At 32.2% G+C, this 24,950-nt stretch overlaps 1 protein-coding gene across 1 annotated transcript in view; it reads left to right on the forward strand.

Annotated features, from left to right (window-relative positions):
• LOC143080553 (uncharacterized) overlaps nt 1-24,950 on the forward strand; it is a 29,068-nt gene that overhangs the window by 448 nt on the left and 3,670 nt on the right. The window contains exons 2-16 of the mRNA XM_076256446.1: nt 1,284-1,502; nt 3,027-3,266; nt 4,451-4,654; nt 4,994-5,167; nt 9,773-9,967; nt 10,724-10,858; nt 12,652-12,713; nt 12,865-13,007; nt 13,565-13,673; nt 14,129-14,274; nt 16,509-16,697; nt 18,652-18,718; nt 20,318-20,521; nt 22,706-22,870; nt 24,433-24,622. Of these exons, the coding sequence (XP_076112561.1) occupies nt 1,284-1,502; nt 3,027-3,266; nt 4,451-4,654; nt 4,994-5,167; nt 9,773-9,967; nt 10,724-10,858; nt 12,652-12,713; nt 12,865-13,007; nt 13,565-13,673; nt 14,129-14,274; nt 16,509-16,697; nt 18,652-18,718; nt 20,318-20,521; nt 22,706-22,870; nt 24,433-24,622 (2,442 nt within the window). The remainder of the gene's footprint in view (nt 1-1,283; nt 1,503-3,026; nt 3,267-4,450; nt 4,655-4,993; nt 5,168-9,772; nt 9,968-10,723; nt 10,859-12,651; nt 12,714-12,864; nt 13,008-13,564; nt 13,674-14,128; nt 14,275-16,508; nt 16,698-18,651; nt 18,719-20,317; nt 20,522-22,705; nt 22,871-24,432; nt 24,623-24,950) is intronic.

Below are 24,950 nucleotides of genomic sequence, written 5' to 3' on the forward strand. Positions count from 1 at the left end.
ACACAAAACAGTCAGCCTTTTGTAAGATTAAACTTGCCGGCCCGAAGGAGTTGCATCCTTAGTTTATTTGCAGTGTTTTTAACCGTGTATTTTATCCCAACAACTCGTTAAAATATGATTCACAAACATTAAGTGGATGGATAGTATATACCATATTAAGGGTATTAAATTCTTAAATGTTTGGTAACTTAATATTAGTGTGTTTACGTTTTGATTGAATTATCTAGAAAATGATGGTTTCCTTATGTCAAAAATGTTGTGCACACTGAATATCACGCATAGCGGTTTTTTAAAGATTGCTCCCCATTTACTTTATTTTGAATAGACATAAAAAAATATATTACAATCATTTCTTATGATTTAATTCTAAATTCAATAAAAAAAAACCCAGAGTAAATCAAGGGCAAACGTTAATTTTGTCATGGTGACATGACAAAATTTTGTCTTTGAGCTGATAGACAAAAGTTTTAACACTGTCCGCCAAACAGAAGACGCATTACATCGAACATTAAATCATTTTGCTATGTTATTTAACCTATTAAAGTTTTTAGGTCTTTGATGAAACATCGAATCCAACTGTTGGGAAAAAGATTTCCAAAGTCCGTATTCAAAGTTGACAACGAAGCTGTGAAATTCTATTTTATCTTCGCAAAAAATATGTTGTTGTTCCTGCAGACAAAATTGCAAATGATATTGTTTTTCTATGCAAATCGTAATAATACGAGTGTCTTGTTAAAACACAGAATTACATTATGGAAGGAATTATACATACAATAATATCTCATTTGACAAGGATGGGATCTTGGCATGTTGGCGAATCATAAGACCTTCATGGCTTCAATAAGCGTTATTGGGCTGCAAATATAAGAATTTTCTTTGTTGTATTGGATACATAAGCTTCACAATTATATAACGTCGACATTACTCTGAGAAGTTTACCCTAATCTATGTATGCTGAATTTTGAAAAATGTTTTTTTCGCTCGTTATGTTGTTTCATAACGTTTGATTTTTTACATTTTTTTATTTACTTTTTAAATTTTCCATCGAGTTCAGTATTTTTGTTATACCTCCTTTTTACTTTGAAAGGATCGGTTTTAAATTATCGTTAAAAATAATGCAGATAGCCTTGTGGTACTGGGAAGGACATATATGTATCCCCCCAACATTTAGCATGTTTAGCGTGTTCATGACAGCATCATATTCAAAAAAGTTTCTCTGATTTTACAAGAAGATTGAAAAAATATTTGATTGATACTAAGAAGTATTTGCTTTTAATAAACAGTGAACCTGACACCATTTGGCAAAGCTACACAAGGACCAAAGTTTGGTATTAAAGGTAAACCAGAAAATGCTATTCACCCACCAATATCAAATAAATATAATGAAGATATATGTACTAAAAGTTGGACAGATCTAAGTAGTATGCCAGCCTGGTGGATGTTCGAATTTTCTACCGGTATGGCATACGTAACAGATATAATGATATACTACAGAGAAAACTGTAAGTACATTGTAAATATAAAGCAATATCTGAGTTCATATGTAAAAGTATGTTTGTCACAATGTTTAGTACATTTTCTGTTGTTTTTTTTATTATCATTTGTTATCTTTTTCATAATATCACCATACAATGTACTATTTAGACAGATCTCTTAATATTTCAAAACAAAATAAATTTCTTTGAATTGACTCAAACTCGTAATTTTTTATTTATGACATACGATTTTAGGATCACCAAGTCCTGCTGGAAACAAGAAATCATATCCATGAATATATACAAAAAAGTATGGAAATGTTTTAAACTGGATGTTGTCTAAATAAAGGCAACAGTAGTATACCGCTGTTCAAACTCATAAATCCATGGACAAAAAACAAAATCGGGGTAACAAACTAAAACTGACGGAAACGCATAAATATAAGAGGAGAACAACGACACAACACTACAATGTAACTAACACACACAGAAACGGACCAAGCATCAGACAAAATCCCACGAGAATAACAAATATAACATCAAAACCAAATACATGAATTTGGGATAGACAAGTACCGTGACACGTCTAATCGCAATGTCAATTTACACTCAAAAATAAGAGAAAACAAACGACGCAACGTAAAATTGTTAACACACACAGAAACGAACTATAATATAACAATGGCCATATTCCTGACTTGGTACAGGACATTTTTAAAGGAAAATAACTGTTGACTTGACACTCGAAAATTGCATATTGACATTTGACATCGATATAACTTTAAAAAGGTTAAACATTAACCAGTGGTAATAACAGCGGGAACAAAACTATAATGCTTAATTACTTGTCATTGACATCAAAATATAACATGTATAATGCAAATAAACTTATCTTAAAATTTTGTACTCCATACACGCGTTCCGTTTATAAACAAATGTGACTATCAAATAAAAAAAACCTAACCAAAAATCAAATAAAGTACGAAGATAGAGAAGTTCAAGAAAAAGATGGTCTTCACGAGGCCGAATCATTGCCACGATTCTTTCAGCGGGAATTTGATCTTATTTTGATAAAATTGAACTAAACTGTCTGCTGTGAACGAGTATTTTTGAATATTTTAATTCTTTTAATGTTTGAAGCAAAACAAATACTTTATAATGCTTCAATGAATACTTTAACATCACAATCGACACATCTTCAAAGAGAAGCAAGCACTTTAAGCAATACAAACTAAGCTAAGATACAAGTTAGAAATGAGGTTATTTTTGTGCCGATGACGAAACATATTTCAGCAAATACGTTTACTGTGACATAGCATTTTTTTCACTGGCAATTATTGAAACGTACACATACCTGATCAGCTGTGAAAGTGGTCTATACTTTTCCTTATTTGTCCTTATATTTGGATTATTTGGAAGTTTTTATCATGCAATGTGCTTTTCCTGAGATTGAAGGAATGATATTTCCCAAAATTTGTCCTCTCTAGGACCTATCAAATATAATTCGTATCATTTCATTACTTAATTTAAATTTATTTTCTTACATTGCAGATGGAATTCGGATGAGTGGATTTCAATTATATGTGACCAATACATCATCCATTCCACCAGCTGACGACTATCTCTGTTATGAAGATCATTATTCTTCTCGGCCTCCTTTTCCAAATACCACTCAGAAGATACCTTGCAATCGGTTAGGACAATATGTCATTTATTACGATAGTAAAGGATCTGATGAAGGAACACATGTTGATGAAGCTATTGTTGAGTTGTGTTACGTAGCCATTAATGGTTAGTGTGATTTTAATTATATTTTTTTTATTTTTTATTTCGATCATTGTTGTTACATAAAACAGGCTGTTGGTTCAAATTTTCTCTTTGAAAACTTGTAAGAATTCAACTTCAATTTTTTGGTTTTTGTTGCAATTTAATACTGTTACGTTCGGTTTTTAAAACAAATCACGGATAGAAACTTTGCATTTCAGTAATTGGCATAGCTTTAAATTAGGAAACTGTCCGCTATAGTTTTAGTTTCTTTGAATTATACCATATGTAACTCTAACCCAAATGTTAATTTGACGACATCCCGTCGATACTTCACAAATATAAAAAAAATGTACAAAAAAAGTCTAATAACTAAAATACCGAACTCAAAGAAAACTTTATATACAAATGCCCTAAACAAATTGCAAAATCAAAAGCTAAAAAAAATACTGTAATGTACCTGATTTGGAACAGGCATTCCCATTGTAGTAAATGATGGATTAAATCTGGTTTTATAGCTAGTTAAACCTCTTCCTTGTATGACAGTCGCACACAAGTCCAGTATGTTGACAACTATGTGTGAATAAATCATAAAATAGGAAATGCATATCAGTGTACATAATAAACTGTGTTTTCGGTAATATCTTTGAATGTACCGGTCAAGGATATTTAAGGCCGTTCAGGACAAACAAATGACACCATGGAAACCGTTTATCGATGTCAATCCTCGAGTCTATTACAGATAAAGGTGTTGGATCAGACCATTCATTAGGACAATAAATACATCAGCTGCAAATAAAAGGTTTTGGAAACTTATGTGTTGGTTTTTTTTTTCTCATTCGAAAGATTTAGAAAAAAAATTACAAAGAACTTTAACTATGTGGAGCTTTGAAATACCCTGACAGTTTGATTATGCAAATCGGAATTGGATTATTTTTCTACAAAACAGTAATTCTTATCAACTGTGAACCCATAAAAATATGTACATAAAACAGTGCTTCAAAAAAATTGTACAGTCAGGCAATGTATTCACAATAACAAAAACCGAAGTTTCCATTATTCAAATTTCATCTTTTTTTAATCATCAAACATTCATGTGTTTGAGCTTTTGATATTAACATTGGACGACGGACTTTACGTTATGAATTTTCCTCGGAGTTTTTTTGTTTTTTTTTACCTGTTTTCATTAGAGAGCAAAATATTTTTTTAAGGTTGTCCCAAAACATTTTGGGGGAATACCTGCGAAATGACCTGTCCGAAAAGTTGTATAGAGCAGCATTGCTTTCCTGAAAATGGGTCCTGCATTTTGGGAGGATGTAGCGATGAACACTGTTTGAACCGTAATTGCGATAGAGATTCTGCTATTTGTTACGATGGCTGTAAAGAAAATCGAACAGGACCCTTTTGTAACAAATGTAAGTATTCATAAAATGTGTGCACATGCTTAGTTATGGTACAATGGCATTAGAGTCAATCGTGTATGTATAAAATGCTTACATGTAAATAGTAATGGATGAAACCAGTATTAATGAAAGACGATGTTTTTAATCTTTTTGAGTTTTATGTGTGCTTTTCATTTATTAGATGATCGTTATATTGTTTCTATATTTTTTTAAACCCCACTTTTAACGCTAGTGAGTTTTAATTAAAGCTTTATATTTTGCATATCAATAGATATCCAAGCCTCAAACTAGTTATGTCATTAGTTTAATTAATTTGCAGTAAATCGACGAATCTTTTTAATTTAATTACAGATAACATTGCATTTAACAGTTCAATCCTGTTACATTCAAATGTTAATAAACAAACTAGTCTCGTCAGTGATGGAAATACGACATCATGTGTCACAACACAGGGATCTGACATATGGGTACAGGTTGACATTAAAGAAATTAGTATCGTTACAGAAATTTACTTTAAAATACGTGGTATGTTATTTTAGAGTTCGTTGATATATATCATTATTAACAAACTTACTACAATATGTATAGAAATCCCAATGATTTATAAATGGAAAATACAGACAACAGGTCATTATGAACTGCAGAATTGCTACAGCCAGTCATTACAAAATCTCAGTCATTGGGTCCTCAATGCTCTTCAACGTTATACTTGTTTGTTTTTCTTACTATTTTAATCTGAGCGTCACTAAAGAGTCTTATGTAGACGAAACACGCGTATGGCGTATCAAATAAGAAGCCTGGTACCTTTGATAACTATCATGCATTACGAAATCAAAGCCATACATAACGAACAGATGAAACAGAACATTGATTAATTCAAAATGTCGTTTATTTCTAGAAATAAGTGACGATTTTGTTCGTTTTTGTTTAAATTACTATTAGTAATGTCATGAAACTTTAAATGATGTTCTGTGTTTTCTGACGTCTTGAAACGGAAATATATCACAGCCTTTTCGAGTTCGACTTTCGATTAGTATCACTGTTTCATTTTCGTTGATCAAGAATTAGAACGCAGGATACAAAAGAGTAAGAATAGTTCAACTGTTTTATTCATTCTTCCCAGTTACTTTATATTTGCTTGATAAAATGAATTGTAATAGCATAATATGAAGCACATAGATGAGAAATCAGAAACTACATCTGACGATGTTGACCAAATATGCATTGTTAATGCGAAAAATACAAGTTCAGCTATGAATTCCTGTATCTTCTTCATGGTAAAATTCTCACTCTAACTTAGCTTAATCGAAGAATTAAAACCATTTAATGAAAGTGTTATGAAAAATGACTGTTTCTGTATTGACCCTATTATAGATTTGTGGTTAGCAATATTTGAAACCGAGACTTGAAAACTGTTCTTGAATAAAGTTGGTTAATAAAAGTATCACTATATAAAATTTTCATATTAGCCCTGTAACATGTCCTTGATATTAATAATGGCCTAGGACAGTTGTGATGGCCCTCAGCGTTTCCCTGCGGCAATTACAACCATCCTGTGTCATCATTAATATCTCGAGCACGTTACAGGGCCAATATGAAAATGTCAATACATACTATATCAAAACAAACTATACATCATATAATATATTATTTCATAACTGTTTCTCCGAATGAAACTTGTCCCCTAATTTCTTTTTACAAGATCAACAGGACGGGTGCTACACGTACAGCTGGATCTACTTACCCCTTCTCAGATCACAAAATCACCCCCAGTTTTCTTTTTATGTCATTTGTTCCGTAGACTCGAAATGTTTTTGTTATATATGCAACTGAAAGGACCGAGTTTAGCAAAACTGATATTACTTTCGGTACACCAATACCAGTACAAAAATAAATTGACTTTCCCCCTCAGAACCCCCACCCCAAAACAAAAATAAACTCATTCCTAATCGTAAATGTTGAAAGCCCCAAAAATAGCAAAATTGAAAAAAAAAAATTATTACAGAGCTCGTCAAATGAGTATAAATATATATATTAGACCGTTGTTTTTCCCGTTTGAATGGTTTTACACGTCTCGTAATTTTGGGGTCCTTAATAGCTTGTTGTTCAGTGTCGAAGGCCGTACATTGACCTATAATGGTTTACTTTTATAAATTGTTATTTTGATGGAGAGTTGTCTCATTGTCACTCATACCACATCTTCCTATATCTAAAGCAAGATCCATAATTATTTGATTTGTAAATAGAGGTCGAGGTCGTACTTTAGAAGTGGCGTGCACCCGATCTGTCTCTCCTCGACATTCATATTCCTTACAGTAGTCTATTGTATATGCACAGCTATATAAGATACGCCGATTTTTTAACGTTTTGTGCGACTATATAACTGTCATTATGAAATGTATTTCCGTCGAGTCGACGAACTTATATTTGTTGGTTTGTTGTAATCTCGTAGATATTTATTCTATGTCTAAATTAAAGGTGTATAAGAGAGGCCAAAGATACCAGGGACACTGAAACTCATAAGTCGAAAATAAGCTGATAACGTCATGACTGAAAAAACACCAATAGACACATATTAGTACACAAAACACCACTAAAAACAACAGCACAACACGAACCAAAGCAAAATTTTGGCACTTTTTGTGTTTGGATTGTTATAACGACAACGAGAACATATCCGCTATTTTCTGTGAAACGGATTTTGAATAACATGTGACGGCTTCCGTAAAACAAACGAAGGGATGATTTTAACTTCACCACTTGGAACTCTATGTTTTAATAATTACATTAGATGTATGTTTCATTATGATACTTTATTCTGATTGGCTAACTGCACATCACGTGTTATTCCGAAAGCAATTGCATTGCTCTGTAAAACTTTTCAATCATGATAACACGTGGTCCCACAATTAAGTGCACAGGTGAATTAAATAAAACAATAATAAAATTCGTGTTTTCATGATCATTGCTAACAAATGTAATTATAAGTATCGAATGCTTCTTTTTGAAACTTCATAGGGTTGTAAAAGCGTTGAACGTGCGCACCTTTTTAGTATGAAGCGCTTTCGCGCTTCAAACAAAATGTACTTTGGTCAACGCTTTTACACCCCAATGAAGTTACAAAAAAAAAAGCATTCAATTCTTAAATAAATTCCTTAAATGCCGATTATTAGGCAATAGTTATCAAAGGTACCAGGATTACAATTTAGCACGTCAAACGCGCGTTTCGTCTACATAAGACTCATCAGTGACGTTCATATCAAAATATTTATAAAGTCAAACAAGTACAAAGTTGAAGAGCATTGAGGATCCAAAATTCCAAAAAGTTGTGCCAAATACGGCTAAGGTAATCTATGCCTGGGAAAAGACAATCCTTAGTGTTTCGAAAAATTCAATGTTTTGAATCAGGAAATTTATAAAAATGACCACATTATTGATATTCATGTCAACACCGAAGTGTTGACTACTGGGCTGGTGATGCCCTCGGGATCGAAACGTCCACCAGCAGTGGCATCGACCCGATGGTAAATAGTTATCAAAGGTACCAGGATTACAGTTTAGCAAGCCAGACTCGCGTTTCGTCTACAAAAGACTCATCAGTGACGCTCATATCAAAATATTTATAAAGCAAAACAAGTACAAAGTTGAAGAGCATTGACGATCCAAAATTCTAAAAAGTTGTGCCAAATACGGTTAAGGTAATCTATGCCTGGGAAAAGAAAATCCTTAGTGTTTCGAAAAATTCAAAGTTTTGTAAACAGGAAATTTATAAAAATGAACACATTATTGATATTCATGTCAACACCGAGTGTTGACTGCTGGGTAGCCGTCTAAAATGCCGTCTATTAGGGAAACCATTATAGGAAAGTACAAGCCCAGTAATATCGTATCAACTGTGAGATATATACTTCGTATACAGGCATGTATATGAGGATGCGTTTGTGTTTATCATCCCCATGGAATTGAAATGAGATTTTTACACGTTTGCTGGTGTTATCATCTTATGTATATCATAAATGCACCAATGATTTGTCCAAGTAAGACAACAGTAAAACAATAAAAAAAAGTCTCTAATCAAATCGCAAAATAAAAAACTCAAACGCATCAAACGAATTGAAAAACAACTTTCATAATCCTGGCTTGGTACAAGCATTTACTTATGTAGAAAATGTAAAACCTGGTTTTATGCCTAGCACAGTCTCTCACTTGTCTGCCAATTGAATTTAAACTAGTTAACTGCGTTTACTAGATTGAGACCAAAATCTGTTCTTCTAGATCTCACAGCCTTTTTTAATACATTTTCCTCACAGTATAAAATGCAGTAGTGAAGTTTCTTTGTCTACAAAAATATTGACAATCCCCGTTGACGTACTCATTGACACAAATAATTGTGAATTTTGCAAGAACTTTGTTAAAATGTTATTTGTTCCAACATGAGACGTATTACAAGTCTCAGTTTAAATTTTTAAGGCATGCTTGAGGAATTCCCGCACACATGTGTGTTATCGTGGTTAGAAGTGCCAACGTATTGGACGTTAGAATATTTTAAACTACTTATCTTAATTTTCAGATAATTAATGCATGGTTTATTTGCAACAAGTTATCTTAAAAGTTACATTTTATCTGAAAAAAAATACCGTTTACTGATAAGATTAAACATAAACTTTAAGTGTTTTTAAGGGAATATTATACATGTTTCATTTTCTGTTCGTACGTAGCTTTTTTTAAGTAAGAAAAGTTCTATACAGACGCATTTCGGTTTCAAAGATCCAAAACTACTTTGGTAGAAAGAATTTTGTTTTGGTAGAAAAAACATCATTTGGTCAATGCTTGGTAATACAAATAACTACCATAAACAAATTAGAGACATTCATCAAATAAAAAGCTTAGGGTCGATAAATATACTCATCACACATGCCAGGATTCAATTCGTGTAAACATGATGCACTTTTCGTATTCAAATTACCCGACGGATGCTCGAATCACAAAAGTGAAAAAGTCTAAATGGAATTCTAGTTTTGAGTATAATTTTGAACGTTGAAAATATATAACTCGTGTTTCTTCTGACTTATTCTACATAGATTCTCTAAATACTCAGTCAATTTGTTCACTTACTATTTTTCGTTTTAGTGCACACTATAAACACAGGAAATCATACGTTTTACGCATCCAATACAAGTGGCTTATCGGAGCATAGCACTGTTTTATATAGCGATCAGTCAATACCATCTGCAATCAAAGTCACAACTCATTTTAGATACTTGATTTATGTGCCTCTAATTAACGACAAGTCTTCACTTGAAATATGTGAGATTGGAATTGTTGGTGAGAGTTTTTATCATATTACAAATAAACATTTGAGAGATTCATACATTAGCAGGGAATGACACAGATTAGTAAATTAAATAAAAGACTGAATAAACAAAAGGAATACTCAAAAGTTACCGACGAAAAACCGAGACATCATAATTTTAAAAATGGTTTTAATAATAACAATCAGTAAAACAAAAGTTTAAAAACATTATAGACCGCTGAAATTGGTGCAACATGAAATTCGCTACAAAACAGTAACATGTAGGTGACGATCACATGTCATCCAGATGGGTGAGCAGAATTTGCTTCCCTCAAGACACATATCTTGATTCTCAGGGTACTTTGTAATATAATTAATTCAAAATAAAAATTGTCTAGATATAAATCAAAATAGCTTTCACTTGAAAAGTGCTCCTGTTTCTATTTTAAAAAAAAGAACTGTCCCTTTGATTTGTTTGTATCTTGGAAGTAAAATAAAAACCAAACACTGTCCTTACAGTTTCTACTTGTTTTTCGAATTATGAAAAATGATATATGCAATATAAAATATGATGGCTGATAAATGGGGCATTGACCATTTGGAAATTTAAATTCCCTTTTTATGTTGTTTTCTGCTCTGCAAGGTCAAATAAGCATCAAACTCTCCTTTTTCAACAATATTTTCCATTGAGTTCCAGCAAATTTAAGTCTCATATGAAGCTGCAACTATAAAAATGACAGAAAATTTCGTCTTTGCAATTGAAATTTATTGAATGTGTTACTTTTTAGGCTGTCCTCCTGCATACTATTCCCCATTGTGTACTAAAATGTGTCCAGTAAACTGTAAGGGACCGTGCGATTTAGTAACTGGGACCTGCAAATATGGATGCTCAAGTGGATGGATTGGAGATACCTGTAACATAGGTATTATAAATGCCCATTTGTTTTTTGTATTATGTGTTACTCTGTCATCGAATATTCCACATTTTGAAATCATATGGATATATGCAGGTTAAGTATTTCTTTAACTTCATTAAATTGACAATTTGAAAAATGAAGTAAAATCTTAATATAATAATATGATATTATACAAATATTAGATTTATTCACATTACTCGGTCACATTTTACTAATAACGTTTATATGTTGAATGAATTTCAGCCTATCCGTTGTATCTCAAACAATCTATTCCTCCTCCAAACACTGATGTTCCAAGAAGATGTTTGTTTCAAAATGTTCGATAGGCCGTGTTTTTTTGTGTGTCTCCAAAAACGAATAATACCTCCCATCGGTTATAACAACAATAGACATTAGTTTGACAGATTCATTCTTCTCTGATGACGAATATTCCATTGCTGATGATTTCTGTGTTTGTCCTCTTCGATGCCTTCCAGCAGGTTCTGGTTGTTTAATCAGTCAAAGTTGACCTCAGATGGATTTTGGTTATTTTTATTAGGGCATCATGGCTCATATAGCTATTATAAAAAAGAAGATGTGGTATGATTGCCAATGAGACAACTATCCACAAAAGACCAAAATGACACAGACATTAACAACTTAAGTCACCGTACGGCCATCAACAACGAGAAAAGCCCATACCGCATAGTCAGCTATCAAAAGCCCCGATAAGACAATGTAAAACAATTCAAACGAGAAAAATAACGGCCTTATTGATTAAACTGTTTCGGTTCTTATTCATCATTTGCTTTCAAATTTGCGACTTGAGCATTCACGATGAAGATGAATCCAGGAAAGCGCGTCAGCCGCATGCAACGTATTGTTTTCATTTTTTTCTACACTTGGTCGATACCTCTACTAGTTGACTACCAGTCCCCGAATGTATCATCGACTCAATATTCGGTATCTAAGTACTGACAGAATTTATGACCAACCTCTCTTAAATTTCAAATTAAAAACAGCAAACTTTGGTTTCAACTCCGTCAAGCAAAGTTGACTTAAGATTGATTTGACTCTTGTTAGGCTCTTTTTTATCATATACCTATTCAATTGCTTTGATTTCCTAATTATAGTCAATCCAGGAAAGCGACTCGGACGAATGCAATTTTGAAAGTGTTTTCATTTTGTTTCAGTGAGTCTGACGGTAGAAACTTAACAGTTTGTTTTTTTACAGTTCTCATTTTGTCATACATCATTAACCCTTACAGGTTCACTAAAAAGAAAACCCGTCTGTTACAGTATCAGTTTCGTTTTGTTATAATATTAAGATGAGCCATTGTGAAGCTAAACATTTTCATTCTGAAAGAAATATTATAAAACTTGTTTTTGTCCAATTGCATGTTGAATAGTTTTATTTTACAGTACGATGTAAACTAAAACCGAAAAAAAAGTTTATTTCTTACAACATATACGCTGCGAATATCAAAACATGTATTGCGCATGTTTTAATTAGTGTTAATAATGTAAAAACACCAAAACGAATATCACCCCTAGTTTTTGGTGGGGTTCGTGTTGTTTATTCTTTAGTTTTCTATGTTGTGTCATGTGTACTATTGTTTGTCAGTTCGTCCTTTTCATTTTTAGCTATTGCGTTGTCAGTTTATTTTTCGATTTGCGAGTTCACTGTCCCTCTGGTATCTTTCGTCCTTCTTTTACTTTCGTTTCTAAATCTCACATGTTTTTAAACCATGCTAAAAGTATGTAAAAATAATGCACAAATTATTTGAATTTCATTGGTATGTGTGTTTAACATGTTTCAGATGCTGATTGTGTGATCAATCCAGAACATTCAATCGTAGTTTGCAGTCCAAAGATTTATGAGGTAGGGCTTTCTAACAAAAGTCAAAATATTTTATTTAGTTTCGAATTTATTGATGACGTATTCATTGCCTTTCATTTGATTTATGAATGCACTTATTACACAGCTATATATTATGCTTTCCTGACGTGTTTTTTTTCCCTCTTTAATCTAGGTTTATCCATCTAGTGGACCCGTGAATGGCGGTACATTGTTAACGATAACTGGAAAATACATTGGAAATGTTAGCGATAGTATCTATGTTGAAGTCAGTGGAGTACGATGTCACAACGTTATAGTTGCAACACCTGGAATCAAGTAATAATGGAAATGTTCCTTACGAATACCTTTAGCTTACTGAATTTTATGGGACTGTGATACAAGTGAAAGGTTAAGCTAGCTATGAAACCAGGTTTAGTCCTTCATTTTCTACATAAGAAAATGCCTGTACCACGTAAGGAATATGACTGTTGTTATCCATTCGTTTGGTGTGTTTGAGCTTTCGGTTTTGCCCTTTGATTACGAACTTCCTGTTCAGAATTTTCCTCGTAGTTCATTATTTTTGTAATTTTATTTTTATGCATACATATAAGCTTTAACAAAATGCTAAAACAAACACATAAAACAAAAACTGTAGAGAGTAGTTTTAAGACACACAATGCATAGCTTCATCGTCCTTGAAGCAAATTCTGCAGGAATTACTTTAGGTACTGATTTATATGAACCTATGTTTACAATAGGTTCAATACACAATACTTAATTATAAACTCCTCTTAAAATATTGTGTATAACTACTGGTCACATCAGGACTTCGTACTGTTAGTAAAAAAAGGTAATTAGTTTTATTTGCACTTTTGTTTGATCTATTTACGCAGTTTTACGTGCATTATTGGAGAAGGCAATACCAACAAGACCGAGGGGATATTTGTGTCAGTAAATGCAAATAACTTCAGTGATTCAAATGTCACTTACTTCAGTTTTAAGGTATTTACTTAAAGACGTACCGGTATTATGTATCTATTTCTTTTCTTTTTAAACCAAAAGTAAAATTTATCCAATGAAACATTGGTCATGTCTAAGATTTATTATTGTTTTATTCCATCATTAATCAAATTTGTTTATGGTTAATTAATTGTCCATCGGTCTAATTTATCTATCAGACAGTTTTTCGACAAGAGTTAAAAAAAAAATTAGTAAAATATCAATGTTACGATTTATTAGTTGCCTATATTTGCAATAAATTCATCTTAGAAACGAGTATTTCTTTTATTTTACTAGACGTTATTATTAAGTTTAATATTATAAAAAGAAAACAGAAATATAAAAACTAAATGATACTACCAGCATTACGAATTTAATTGTTAGACTATCATTGATATTGTTAAAGTTGATATATATTAGAAGGACAGTTATTGGAATTGTTGTTATTTTCATTTCAGAAACCTATGATCCTAGACTTCTCACCAAAAAAAGGAATTATCGCTGGTGGCACAACTGTATCAGTAAGAGGTGTTGATATTAATTTCGAAGGACAAAATCGATACAACATTTCATTTTGTGACAATGAGATTTGCATAGAATGCAGGTATTGTTAAAAAAACTATTGCATCTTCGTGTTGCCTATTCAATCAATAAATACGTTTATTTGTAGTTTTGTCTATGCGGATCAGTAGAATTTGACCGCTTCTCAATGAATTAATAGTCAGTACCAATCGATGAATTTCAGTTATAAGGCAGGAAATGACTGTATTATGAAAATAATTCAGCTTAAAAGTGAGATAATGATTCAGTAAAAAAAGTCAATTTTAAACCTTGCTAATTACTAGAATTGTTTGTATGTACTAATGGATAACAGAATGAATCACTAAACAAATTGCAGCAAATAAAATCCCTCATCAACCAATCAATTGCAATAAAAGACATTTCTGGGTTCATCTTCATCACGAACGCCATAACCATACATTTGAAAGCTTAAAAACGTAAAGAGTTTTATAATAAACATGACCAAAAATGAATAATCTAATACATTTCAGACCATCTTCTCCTAAGGTAATTGGCGCCTTAGTAAATAATATTTTTTTTATCAACGGGAAAAACGATTATCGGTTCAAGTCAGTAATGAACTACTCACTTTTGACTTGCTGATACCCTCCAGAACTAATAGTTCACCAGCAGTGTATCAAAAGCCACACTTAAAAATTATTAAAATATATGCGTCAAAAACACTCTTCTTTATTTATTTAATACATCATGGATCGACTTTTACTGAGAGATCCTAAACATGAAGTATAATTTTATGTAAACTGATAAAGATTGATAACAAACATGGATTTTTAAAGAAAAGCCAAATCCATCTCATGTTAATTGTTTTTTTTAATTGGATTTTGGATTTGTTAAAGATAATTTCTAATAAATACAATGGATAATAATAACATATGTTATAAACCATGAAGTAAATATAAATAAAAATATGTAATATGAGAGCCAAGGAGACAAATCTCAACATTATTCACAACGTATAAAAAACAAATATATGTAAAAGTACGGCATTCAAACCAAGCAGCAAGCTGTAGAGGGCCCATCAAAGACACAATTAAAACAGGAAAACCAATAGTCTAATCTTACTTAAAAAACCGAGAATCACTTACAAACCACACCAACCCGTGATAGGTAAACCAAACGTACATGTAAACATCGCTTTGTCATCAAAATAAACTATATCTTATTGTCCTTTTTATACACGTGCTTACCTGAATATCCATGCGTCTTTGTTGATTGTTTACAAACGATCATAATAGTTGGACTTCGGCTTTCAAACACGACCATTTATTAGCTGCCATATTTTCACAATAACACTGACCGATGGAAATATTTTTTGACGAATATACAAAGTTTATGCGAAAAAAATTATAAAATCGTGCACAGAAGACCAAGTTTATGATATTTGTATGCATTGGTTCAAGAATTGGATTAACATTATTTTCACCTGTCACTCGTTTCATATGACTTTAAGCATGGATTTCTAAAATGTGAACTTCAAAAGAGCATTCAGGATACAATTATTAAAAGAAAACCGTGACAGTTATATACATTTACATGGACATGTAAATTGACACATACAATCTTGGATTTTAAAATTATTTTCCCAAACTGAACGATGCAATGTTTCTTTACAAAAAGGGTTACTCAGATTCTTCGCATACAATACTAGTTATGATGTAGTGGTGAGCGCATCTGACAACTAGCACAAAGGTTCCTGGTTCCTGGGAGAAAATTTGTCTCTCTCGACACCATCTGTGAGTATTGTCCTGATAAACGACGGTAGTCCGTCTGAAGGGGATAAATGGCTGAACCGTGATAAAAGAGAGCAATATGTCTTGCACGTAAAAGACACCATTGTAGATTTCGGAAAAGAGCGAGATAATGCCACTTCAAGGCAGAAATCGCAACCACAAAGTTGACAGGGATTTATATAAGTTACAATACCTGGTCTCCCAATCAACTATAAATAAATATATTTAAACTAAACTAAACTACACAACCAGTCTCATTGTATGTATTTGCCTCTGTGTACTTTATACTAGTCATGTCTGCACACAGAGTATATACAGGATTAGATGTAAAATGTTTATTATCTCAATTTATCACATTAGTCTCGAATTTGTAAATGAACTTACACGTTCGTATATGTCAAAAAAATATTCATTGTCAGTGATGTTTGTCCAGCAAATATTGAATGTTTAATAACAATCATCATCATTATCTTTATCTTGTTATATGCTATATAAATTTATATATAATTTTGCATGTTTATTGCAGTGCATATCAAAATACCTTCAATTCAGCGTTCATTAGTTTTAAAACTGGAAAGTCGGGGAAACCTAGAAATATAACGCTGCTACACATGGTGATTGACGACTTGACGGTTATCACACATACCGACATGTTTCTATATTTACCAGATCCAAAGTTCGATGTTTCTAATGAATCCCAGAAAACCTTACAGAGGTATAAAAACTTATAGATAATCAAAATGTAGTGAGATATTCAAGTAGTGATTAGTGATTAATAATAAATTGAAACAATTTCGTTTTGAATTTGTGTTTTAATTGACACAATAATAAAAGACAGAAGAGACAATAACAATCATAAGTCGAGAAAAAATTAACGATATCATGACAAAAACGGAAAACAGCGAAATTGTTTAGACAACTTAGATCAACCATTTGACAATTTCCCTCGAAATTATCAATCCACGTCTTGTAGAATTTAATGCCCTTAATGAAAAATGATACCCTTGCTTGCATGATTGCTTATTATCTGGAAAAGTATTACATGTATTATAGATACCTAGAAACTTACATTGGAAAATTAAAAATGGGACAAGATCTTCAAAGAACATTGATGGTCAAAATCAAAAGGTGTTCTAACTCTGTAACAATTTGTTTTTTATAAGTTTTATATCCATACTCATATCATATCAAAACTACAATGGACAGATAGAAACTTCATCGAAAAAAAGAGCAACATATTTATATCTTCAAATAGGTTGAATTCCAGAGATCGTCAGTTAAATTACTTATGTTTACATTTTTTTTTATAACTTGAATATTTCATCTATTATTATTGATTAATAGTGAGAACCTTTAGAGTACACATGATAAACAAATTAAAATATGCAATAAGTCATGCATTTCCTTCTAGGATTAACTGTACTTATATTTCACCATTTGGAATTTTTCCTATTATGTGACAAACTATTATAGAATGTTAGAAACATTAATGATAAGTTGTTTTCCATTTTGACAGTACTATCAATGGCAAAATAATCAGCTAGAAAAAGATTCAATTATTAAAAAAATGTGGGTGTTTTTATGGGTATCAATTATGCACCTTCAAAAGCTTACTTGCTCTTGTATTGTTAAGATTCGCAGTCTCTATTCAAACTTAGTAAAGACTCGTTTTAATGCATATTGACAAATTCAACTGTACTTACCGTTATTTGCTAATTTTAGATAAATAATCAGAATTATCATCATATCGAAATATACCTTCAATAAATCAACTAGAAATAAAAGGAAAACCGTAGTATATCGCTGTTCGAAATTCATAAATCGATTGAGAAAAAAAAGAAAAAAAATCCGGGTTACAAATTAAAACTGAGGGAAACACATCAAATATAAGAGGAGAACTACGACACAACAGAATCACAACATGAAAATGTAACACACACACAAACGAACTATAATATAACAATAGCCATTTTCCTGACTTGGTACAGGACGTTTTTTTAGAAAAAAACAATTGTGGGTTGAACCTGGTTTTGTGGCATGTCAACCATCCCTCTTTTACGGCAATGTTGAATACAACATTAAAATGACAACATTACATGACAGGACTACAATACAAATAAATGGGTGAACAACCTTACATCAATTAAAAAGAGGCTAAGTAAACGAACGGGACATGTAAACGCATAAGTCGAATATAAACTGTTAACGCCATATAAAGAAAAAGACCAAATGACCAAATGACCAACAACGATTAATAATACACAACAGAGAAAAATAAAGACTGAGCAAAACAAAAGTCAGATTAAAAAAATTCTGTTTTAAACAGGTGACTTTATTTAAAGAAAAGAACGATTTCTCGTTCTCTAATGTTAGTTTTCCTTTTTGGACACTGATGTCCTTTGCACAATCTTACGGTGTTTCTATATACTAATTATTTAGCTACTTGTATGTCCGTGTCTACACTGATTTTGGATTTTAATGAAAGTAATCTATTATTATATTGAATAATGTTTTAACACTTTCTGGTAGCATGTATATGCTTTTTAGAAGATAAGCCCATTGTCTGGCAGCACCAACTGCTAAGATAATTTGTTGAAAAACATTATAATCATATAACTTGTATAAATGCGTCCTTTAAGAAGAATAATTTCATGCTTTTTTTTCTTTAGTGGAGGCCCATTTTCCATTCTTGGGGAAGGGTTCGGAATTGTAGGAAATGTAACTGTTAGAGGAATGGTAAGTACAGATACGATCATCACTGAGATAATCATAATATTACGTGTATAATTTGAGGATCAAGCTTATAACACATGACAAATTGATGAAAGGGCTATTTCGACTCTATAAAATTAAAACAATTGAAAGGAATATAAATATAATCTATATTTCCAATCCCTTTAAGATTATTTGAAAAAAGAATGGCAATATAGATACCAAACTATTCAATAGCACATTAGCGTTACGGGTTTTCATGATTAGTAACGTGTTCTAAGCCTGTAAGTAAGAAAGTAAACGTTATTCTGTTACACATTTATGCTTTATATGTATTGATGCTGCAACTCACATGTTCGCTATTTAGATGATAATGCAGCACTAAATAGATCGAAGTGCGTTAACAATATTCGAACTTTAGATAAAGAATACAACTGATAATTAATTCAGTCATATATTGACTGACATCTAAAATTCAATATGAGGACCGGTTAAGAACAAAACGTTACGCCGAAATAGAGGATTACGGTTGGTGGAATGCCGACTCCAGACTTCAATTATACTAATTGAAAAATTATGTCTTCATCCTATAACAATCAACCGTAATGCCTCCAGTTAGGGGTTAAGTATAATGCCATGATAACAAATACGAGAAAAATACATCCGGTATGATGCCAACAACTGGTTTCATTGTGTTTAATACCGCTGCAAAGACCATATGTGCGAATAAATATTAGTTAAAAAAATCTGTAATGACTTGACAACAGTATCATAACTATATACTTCGTGAATAAGTATCCCTGGTGAATAAGTCTATTGTCAGGTTTGTTTATCTTATGAGGTGAATGACTGACGATGAGGAATTACGAAAACACACAACAAAACGCACAGTCACAATATGTTAAAAAGATGCCTGAATCAGATGTTAGAATGGGTAACTAGTGAAACTAAGCAAAATGACAATGATACAGTTTACACGAATTGCATACTATTTGTTTTTGCTTGAGGAGTTTGAAGTTTAGTTTCTTTGAAACAAATTACAAATCATTAAAAGTATTTAATGTAGATTGTATATCGAGAAAATGTCACAAAAAAATGAAAACATTGCGTTTTAAATTACATGCGTCCGAAACGCTTTTTTGATTTACCCTCATCAGGAACACTCTAGATATAAGGCTTATCAAATTGATACATCGAGCATTTGTGTAAACGTTTTCGCACTCGATAATCTTTAATTTGGAATCATAAATTAACATAAAGTAAGCAACTTCTATTTGCATGTTTGCATGCACCAGTCACATGCAAAATTTTCTAGAGTCATCGTGTATGATAAATCCCTTTGAACAAAATCTTAATAATGCGAACACCCGTTATGATATAATTTAAGGACACGCCGAAAGTTTCAATGCATACGTTTCAATTCTTCAACAATTTTGATTGATATTAAAATGTTTCACTGAAGAAACATTTAATATTGAATGGCACCTCTGGCTTAGAGGATAATATACCGTGAATGATACCGGTTTATATCGAATTTTAAACCCATTAACTCTCCAAACATGTACCTCATGTTATCTTTTTGGTGTTTGTAGTATCTAACCTTTTTTAAATAAATTATTTTAGGGTGAGATTTGCTATATAAAAACAGATACTTACGCTGTTTGTGAAATACCGTCAAGAAAACAGAATGAGTCTTATAACCAAACACTGTTTGTTCATTTTGATGGCGCTATATTCCATATCACTATAGAATATGTGGAAGATCCTACATTTGAACACTTTAAAACTGTACTTGAGTATGATAAGGAGTCGACTATCCAAATCAAAGTAAGTAAATTGTGTATTTTTAAAAATTTATGCATACACATATAATGTCCTTTCAGGATTTTTAAATTTGAAAAATTCAAACACTTTTTTCAAATAAAGATGATATTGGGATAGCATTTAATAGTACAAATGTTTCAGGAAACACCTCCGTCACACACACTTTTTATAAGGAAAAGCTTGGGAGGCCAATTAAATGGACCGATTGAAGGTGTATAATGGCAAATAAGAAATTCGGAACAATATCAAAATAACATGATTTTTTTCACAAAAACAAACAACAAAAAACAAAGTATAGTATGTTACAATCGTTTACAGAAAGAAAAAAAACTTTCACCCAGATTTCGATATAGCTTCAAGGTGGCTGAGTTTGACATACATTGCGTATATTTCCTTTTATTGAATAAATGAAAAATACTTTGGTAACAATACTACAAATAATTTGGCTGACTTCACAAAGGAATTTCTTAGGATGACAAATTAGAAGTTAGCAATATCCTTTAACTTTACTTTCCGCTATATAGATGATGTTCTCGCACTAAATAACTAAAAAATTGGTGACTATGTTAAACGCATCTATCTCATCGAATTGGTTGACCGTTATGGAATAACCGTTTCAGAGATACCAACTACAATCGCCCTCATCTTTTTATATGTGACCTACCAAATTAGACTATTTACCGGGTTTGTAATAACATGAGCAACACGATAGGTGCCACATGTGAAGCAGGATCTGCTTTCCATTCCAGAGCACCTGAGATCACCCCCCCCCCCCTGTTTATGGATGGGTTCGTCTTGCGCAGTCTTTAGTTTTCTATGTTGTTTCTTGTGTACTATTATATATCTGTTTTTTTTTTTTTTAATTTTAAAACCTTTGATTTTTCAACTCTTTATACCGCTATTCCACATACTAAACTTAAAGCTCGACGAAAAGAACTCGTCAGTTTATATTTCTTTAACAAAAAGGGCACTAGACGTTTTAAATATTTAGTTTTGGGCCTGAATTTAGCTTACTTTGTGAAAAATCATACAGAGTAAAGGAAGAGGATATCACTGCCATGCTGGACTTTTTAATTGACAACATATTTGTTGCATTTGGAGGTTTGGTCTTCCAACAGACTTTTGGAATCCCAATGAATACCAATTGCGCTCCTCTACTTGCAGATTTGTTTTTGCTTTCCTATGAAGCAGAATTTATCTAAGGGCTACTTGTACAGAAAGGAGAAAAGAAATTAGCCTAGCCTTTTATTTCACCTTTCGGTATATTGATGATGTACAGTCTCTTACTTATAATAGATTCAGTGATCAATTACATTTAATATATCCAAGTGAACTTGAAATTAAAGATACTACAGACACAGATAAATTTGCTTCATATTTAGACCTTTTTCTCGAAACGACTACTAATGGTAGGTTGAATACCAACATTTATGACAACCGCGATGATTTTAATTTTCCTATAGTCAACTTTCCATTTCTGTGTAGCAACATCACAACAACGGCACCAGCATATGGAGTAAATGTGTCTCAATTAATACGTTACTCTATCGCTAGCTCAAAGTTTGTGGATTTTGTTGAACGAGGAATACTGCTTTCTCAAAAGTTGCTAAGACAGGGCTATGAATCAATCAAATTAAGGTCATCACTCGAGAAATTTTACGGTCGCCATCATGAGCTGATTGACCATTATGACAAAAGTGTGTCAGAAATCATATCTGATATTCTTCCTCAGTCATAATTACCTTCCATCATTACCGAAATTGAACAAAGAAATAACACGACAGCTGCCGTATACGGTGCAGGAAATGCTTACCCTTCAGGAGCACCTGATTTTACCCCCGGTTTTCAGTGGAGTTCGTGTTGTTTCCTATTTATAACTGTTGATGTAAATGTCCTTTGGTTTTGTGAGTCTTTGTTTACTCCTTGGTTTTGATTGTTATTGTCTTTTAGCCATGGCGTTGTCAGTTTATTTTCAATTGATGAATTTGACTGTTCGTCTAGTATCTTTCGTCATTCTTTGAATTCAAACTTTTGTTCTCCTTATTTGAATGTTATAAAATGTATGTGACTAGCACTTTAGTAATTGATGACAATGTCCTGCCGTAAACTCATCTTTACTAGTGTTTTATCATCAAGATTTATTTAAAAACGTCAATACTATCAGTCTTTATTTTTTTGTTTTTCTAGGGTCAACATATTTTGACTGTAGCACGGCGTGAAGACTACAGGGTACATATTGGGCTAGATGGAAAATGTATCATAACTAATATTGCCATGACATTTATCGCATGTTTACCACCTAAATCAGTACCTCGGACTTATAACACAGATGAAAACACGGTTGGTGTTACTGTAAGTACAATTTTCATTCCCCCTCCCACAAGTTATATGGTTATAATAGTGTAAAAAAATGTTATTATATACAAAATAATAGTAGATGTTCATTTTCCCCTTTCATTCAATAAGTAAACGTAAAATTTAAATTTCTAGTTTGAAACATCCAAAAGGTAAAGACGCCATGAACTACCACTAGTAAAAATATTAAGATAGAGAATAAACCTGCCAAAATTGCTAAACTTTGTAGGTAATTGACAAAATGCCATTAAAGAAGGTAGTGTGTACAAGGGAAACACGCAGATGGTCAATGAGCTACATATAAGGATATTTTTGGTGCAAAATGATAAAGCTTATTTATAAGAAGCAGTGAACAGACTAGTTGTAATTTATCCTACGTTAACATATGTATGTGAGAAAAATATTTTGCAGATATTGTTTAACGCATCTCAAACCTCTATGAACAATCAAACTGAATATAAAAAGACATATTTCTCTCAAGACAAATGCATCTTATCGCTATTTGGAAATCTGCGCAGCTTGAGCCAATTAATACGATATTCCCGTGCTTGCATTTCCTATCATGATTTTCTTGATAGAGGGTTGCTGCTCACAAGGAAGCTATTAAACCAAGAGTTCCAAATGGTGAAGTTGAAATCATCCCTTCGTAAATTTTACGGACGCCATCACGAGTTGGTTGACCGTTATGGAATAACCGTTTCACAAATGATATCGGATATGTTCCTTACGTCGTAACTACAATCCCCTTCCCTTTCATGAATGTGACCTACCGAATTAGACTATTTACCGGATTTGTAATCGCATAAGCAACACGACGGGTGCCACATGTGGAGCAGGATCTGCTTACCCTTCCGGAGCACCTGAGATCACCCCTAGTTTTTGGTGGGGTTCGTGTTGTTTATTCTTTAGTTTTCTATGTTGTGTCATGTGTACTATTGTTTTTCTGTTTGTCTTTTTCATTTTTAGCCATGGCGTTGTCAGTTTGTTTTAGATTTATGAGTTTGACTGTCCCTTTGGTATCTTTCGTCCCTCTTTGAGCTATTGTCGTTATACATCAATCACTTTTCCATTGTGGCTTCAGATATTTTTCATTATGACGTCAAAGCCTACGGGAATCTTTGTGATGTCCATTATTGACGGACAAATAGCGCTATTTTTCATTTTCCGTAGGGTACTAGTGGTAATTCATATTTATTTACTCAGAGGCTTAACAAACTGAAAAATGGGATACAGTTCTAGTTATTCGAAATGTCAGTGTTGCATAACAGCCAAAACAATATAAACATTTCATGCAGCAAAGTTGACTCAAAATGCTTTAACAAAAAGGCAAATTTTCCGACGTCCAAAAATTCAATATGTTTTCTACATTAATAAGATTTTTTTGTCTTTTGATTCAAAGTAATTCCAAACTATGACTATTTTAATAATGTGATCTAATTTTAAACTTTGATTACCTTTACCACGAACCTAATATGTAATACTACTATCTAGATACCAAGAATTTCAAATACAACTTATATGAATGCTTACTTTTAACATGTTTAAATTACATCTATTAGGTAGAAGTTATGAAGATCATGGCGTACATCGGTGACTTACAGTATACAGAATATTACAATAACTTTTCTCTAATTATTGGACTAACTACTGGATTGGTAGCATGTGTTATTATAGGCATTTTTGCAATACTTATTTTTAGAAGGTATAAGAGAAGAGCTGTTACAAAATGCAAAATGGAAATGAGCAAAGGTAAGAAAGGCAAACTTACAAAACCAAGAAATGTACGTTTGCTGCCCATGAATGTGTAAATGCCAATTTGTTTGCTGCCTTTAATTAAAGCAAATTGAACAAATGAATAATGTGTTCACAACTCTATCTTGCTATTTTCATTTCAACAGCACTGTTGATTTCTTACAAGTAAAATAATCTCATGCAAATTTTGAGCAAATGTTTTGATTTAAATATTCTAAAGCAACATTAATATTTATGAAACGACAGTCTAAATCTAATCAACTAAAGCCAGATTAGGTGTATGCAGTTTTAGTATAGCAAAGACATTGTATATAGGGGACATAAG

Source organism: Mytilus galloprovincialis, chromosome 1 (genome assembly GCF_965363235.1).
Source record: "Mytilus galloprovincialis chromosome 1, xbMytGall1.hap1.1, whole genome shotgun sequence".
In the NCBI taxonomy this organism is placed as follows: Eukaryota; Metazoa; Mollusca; class Bivalvia; order Mytilida; family Mytilidae; genus Mytilus; species Mytilus galloprovincialis.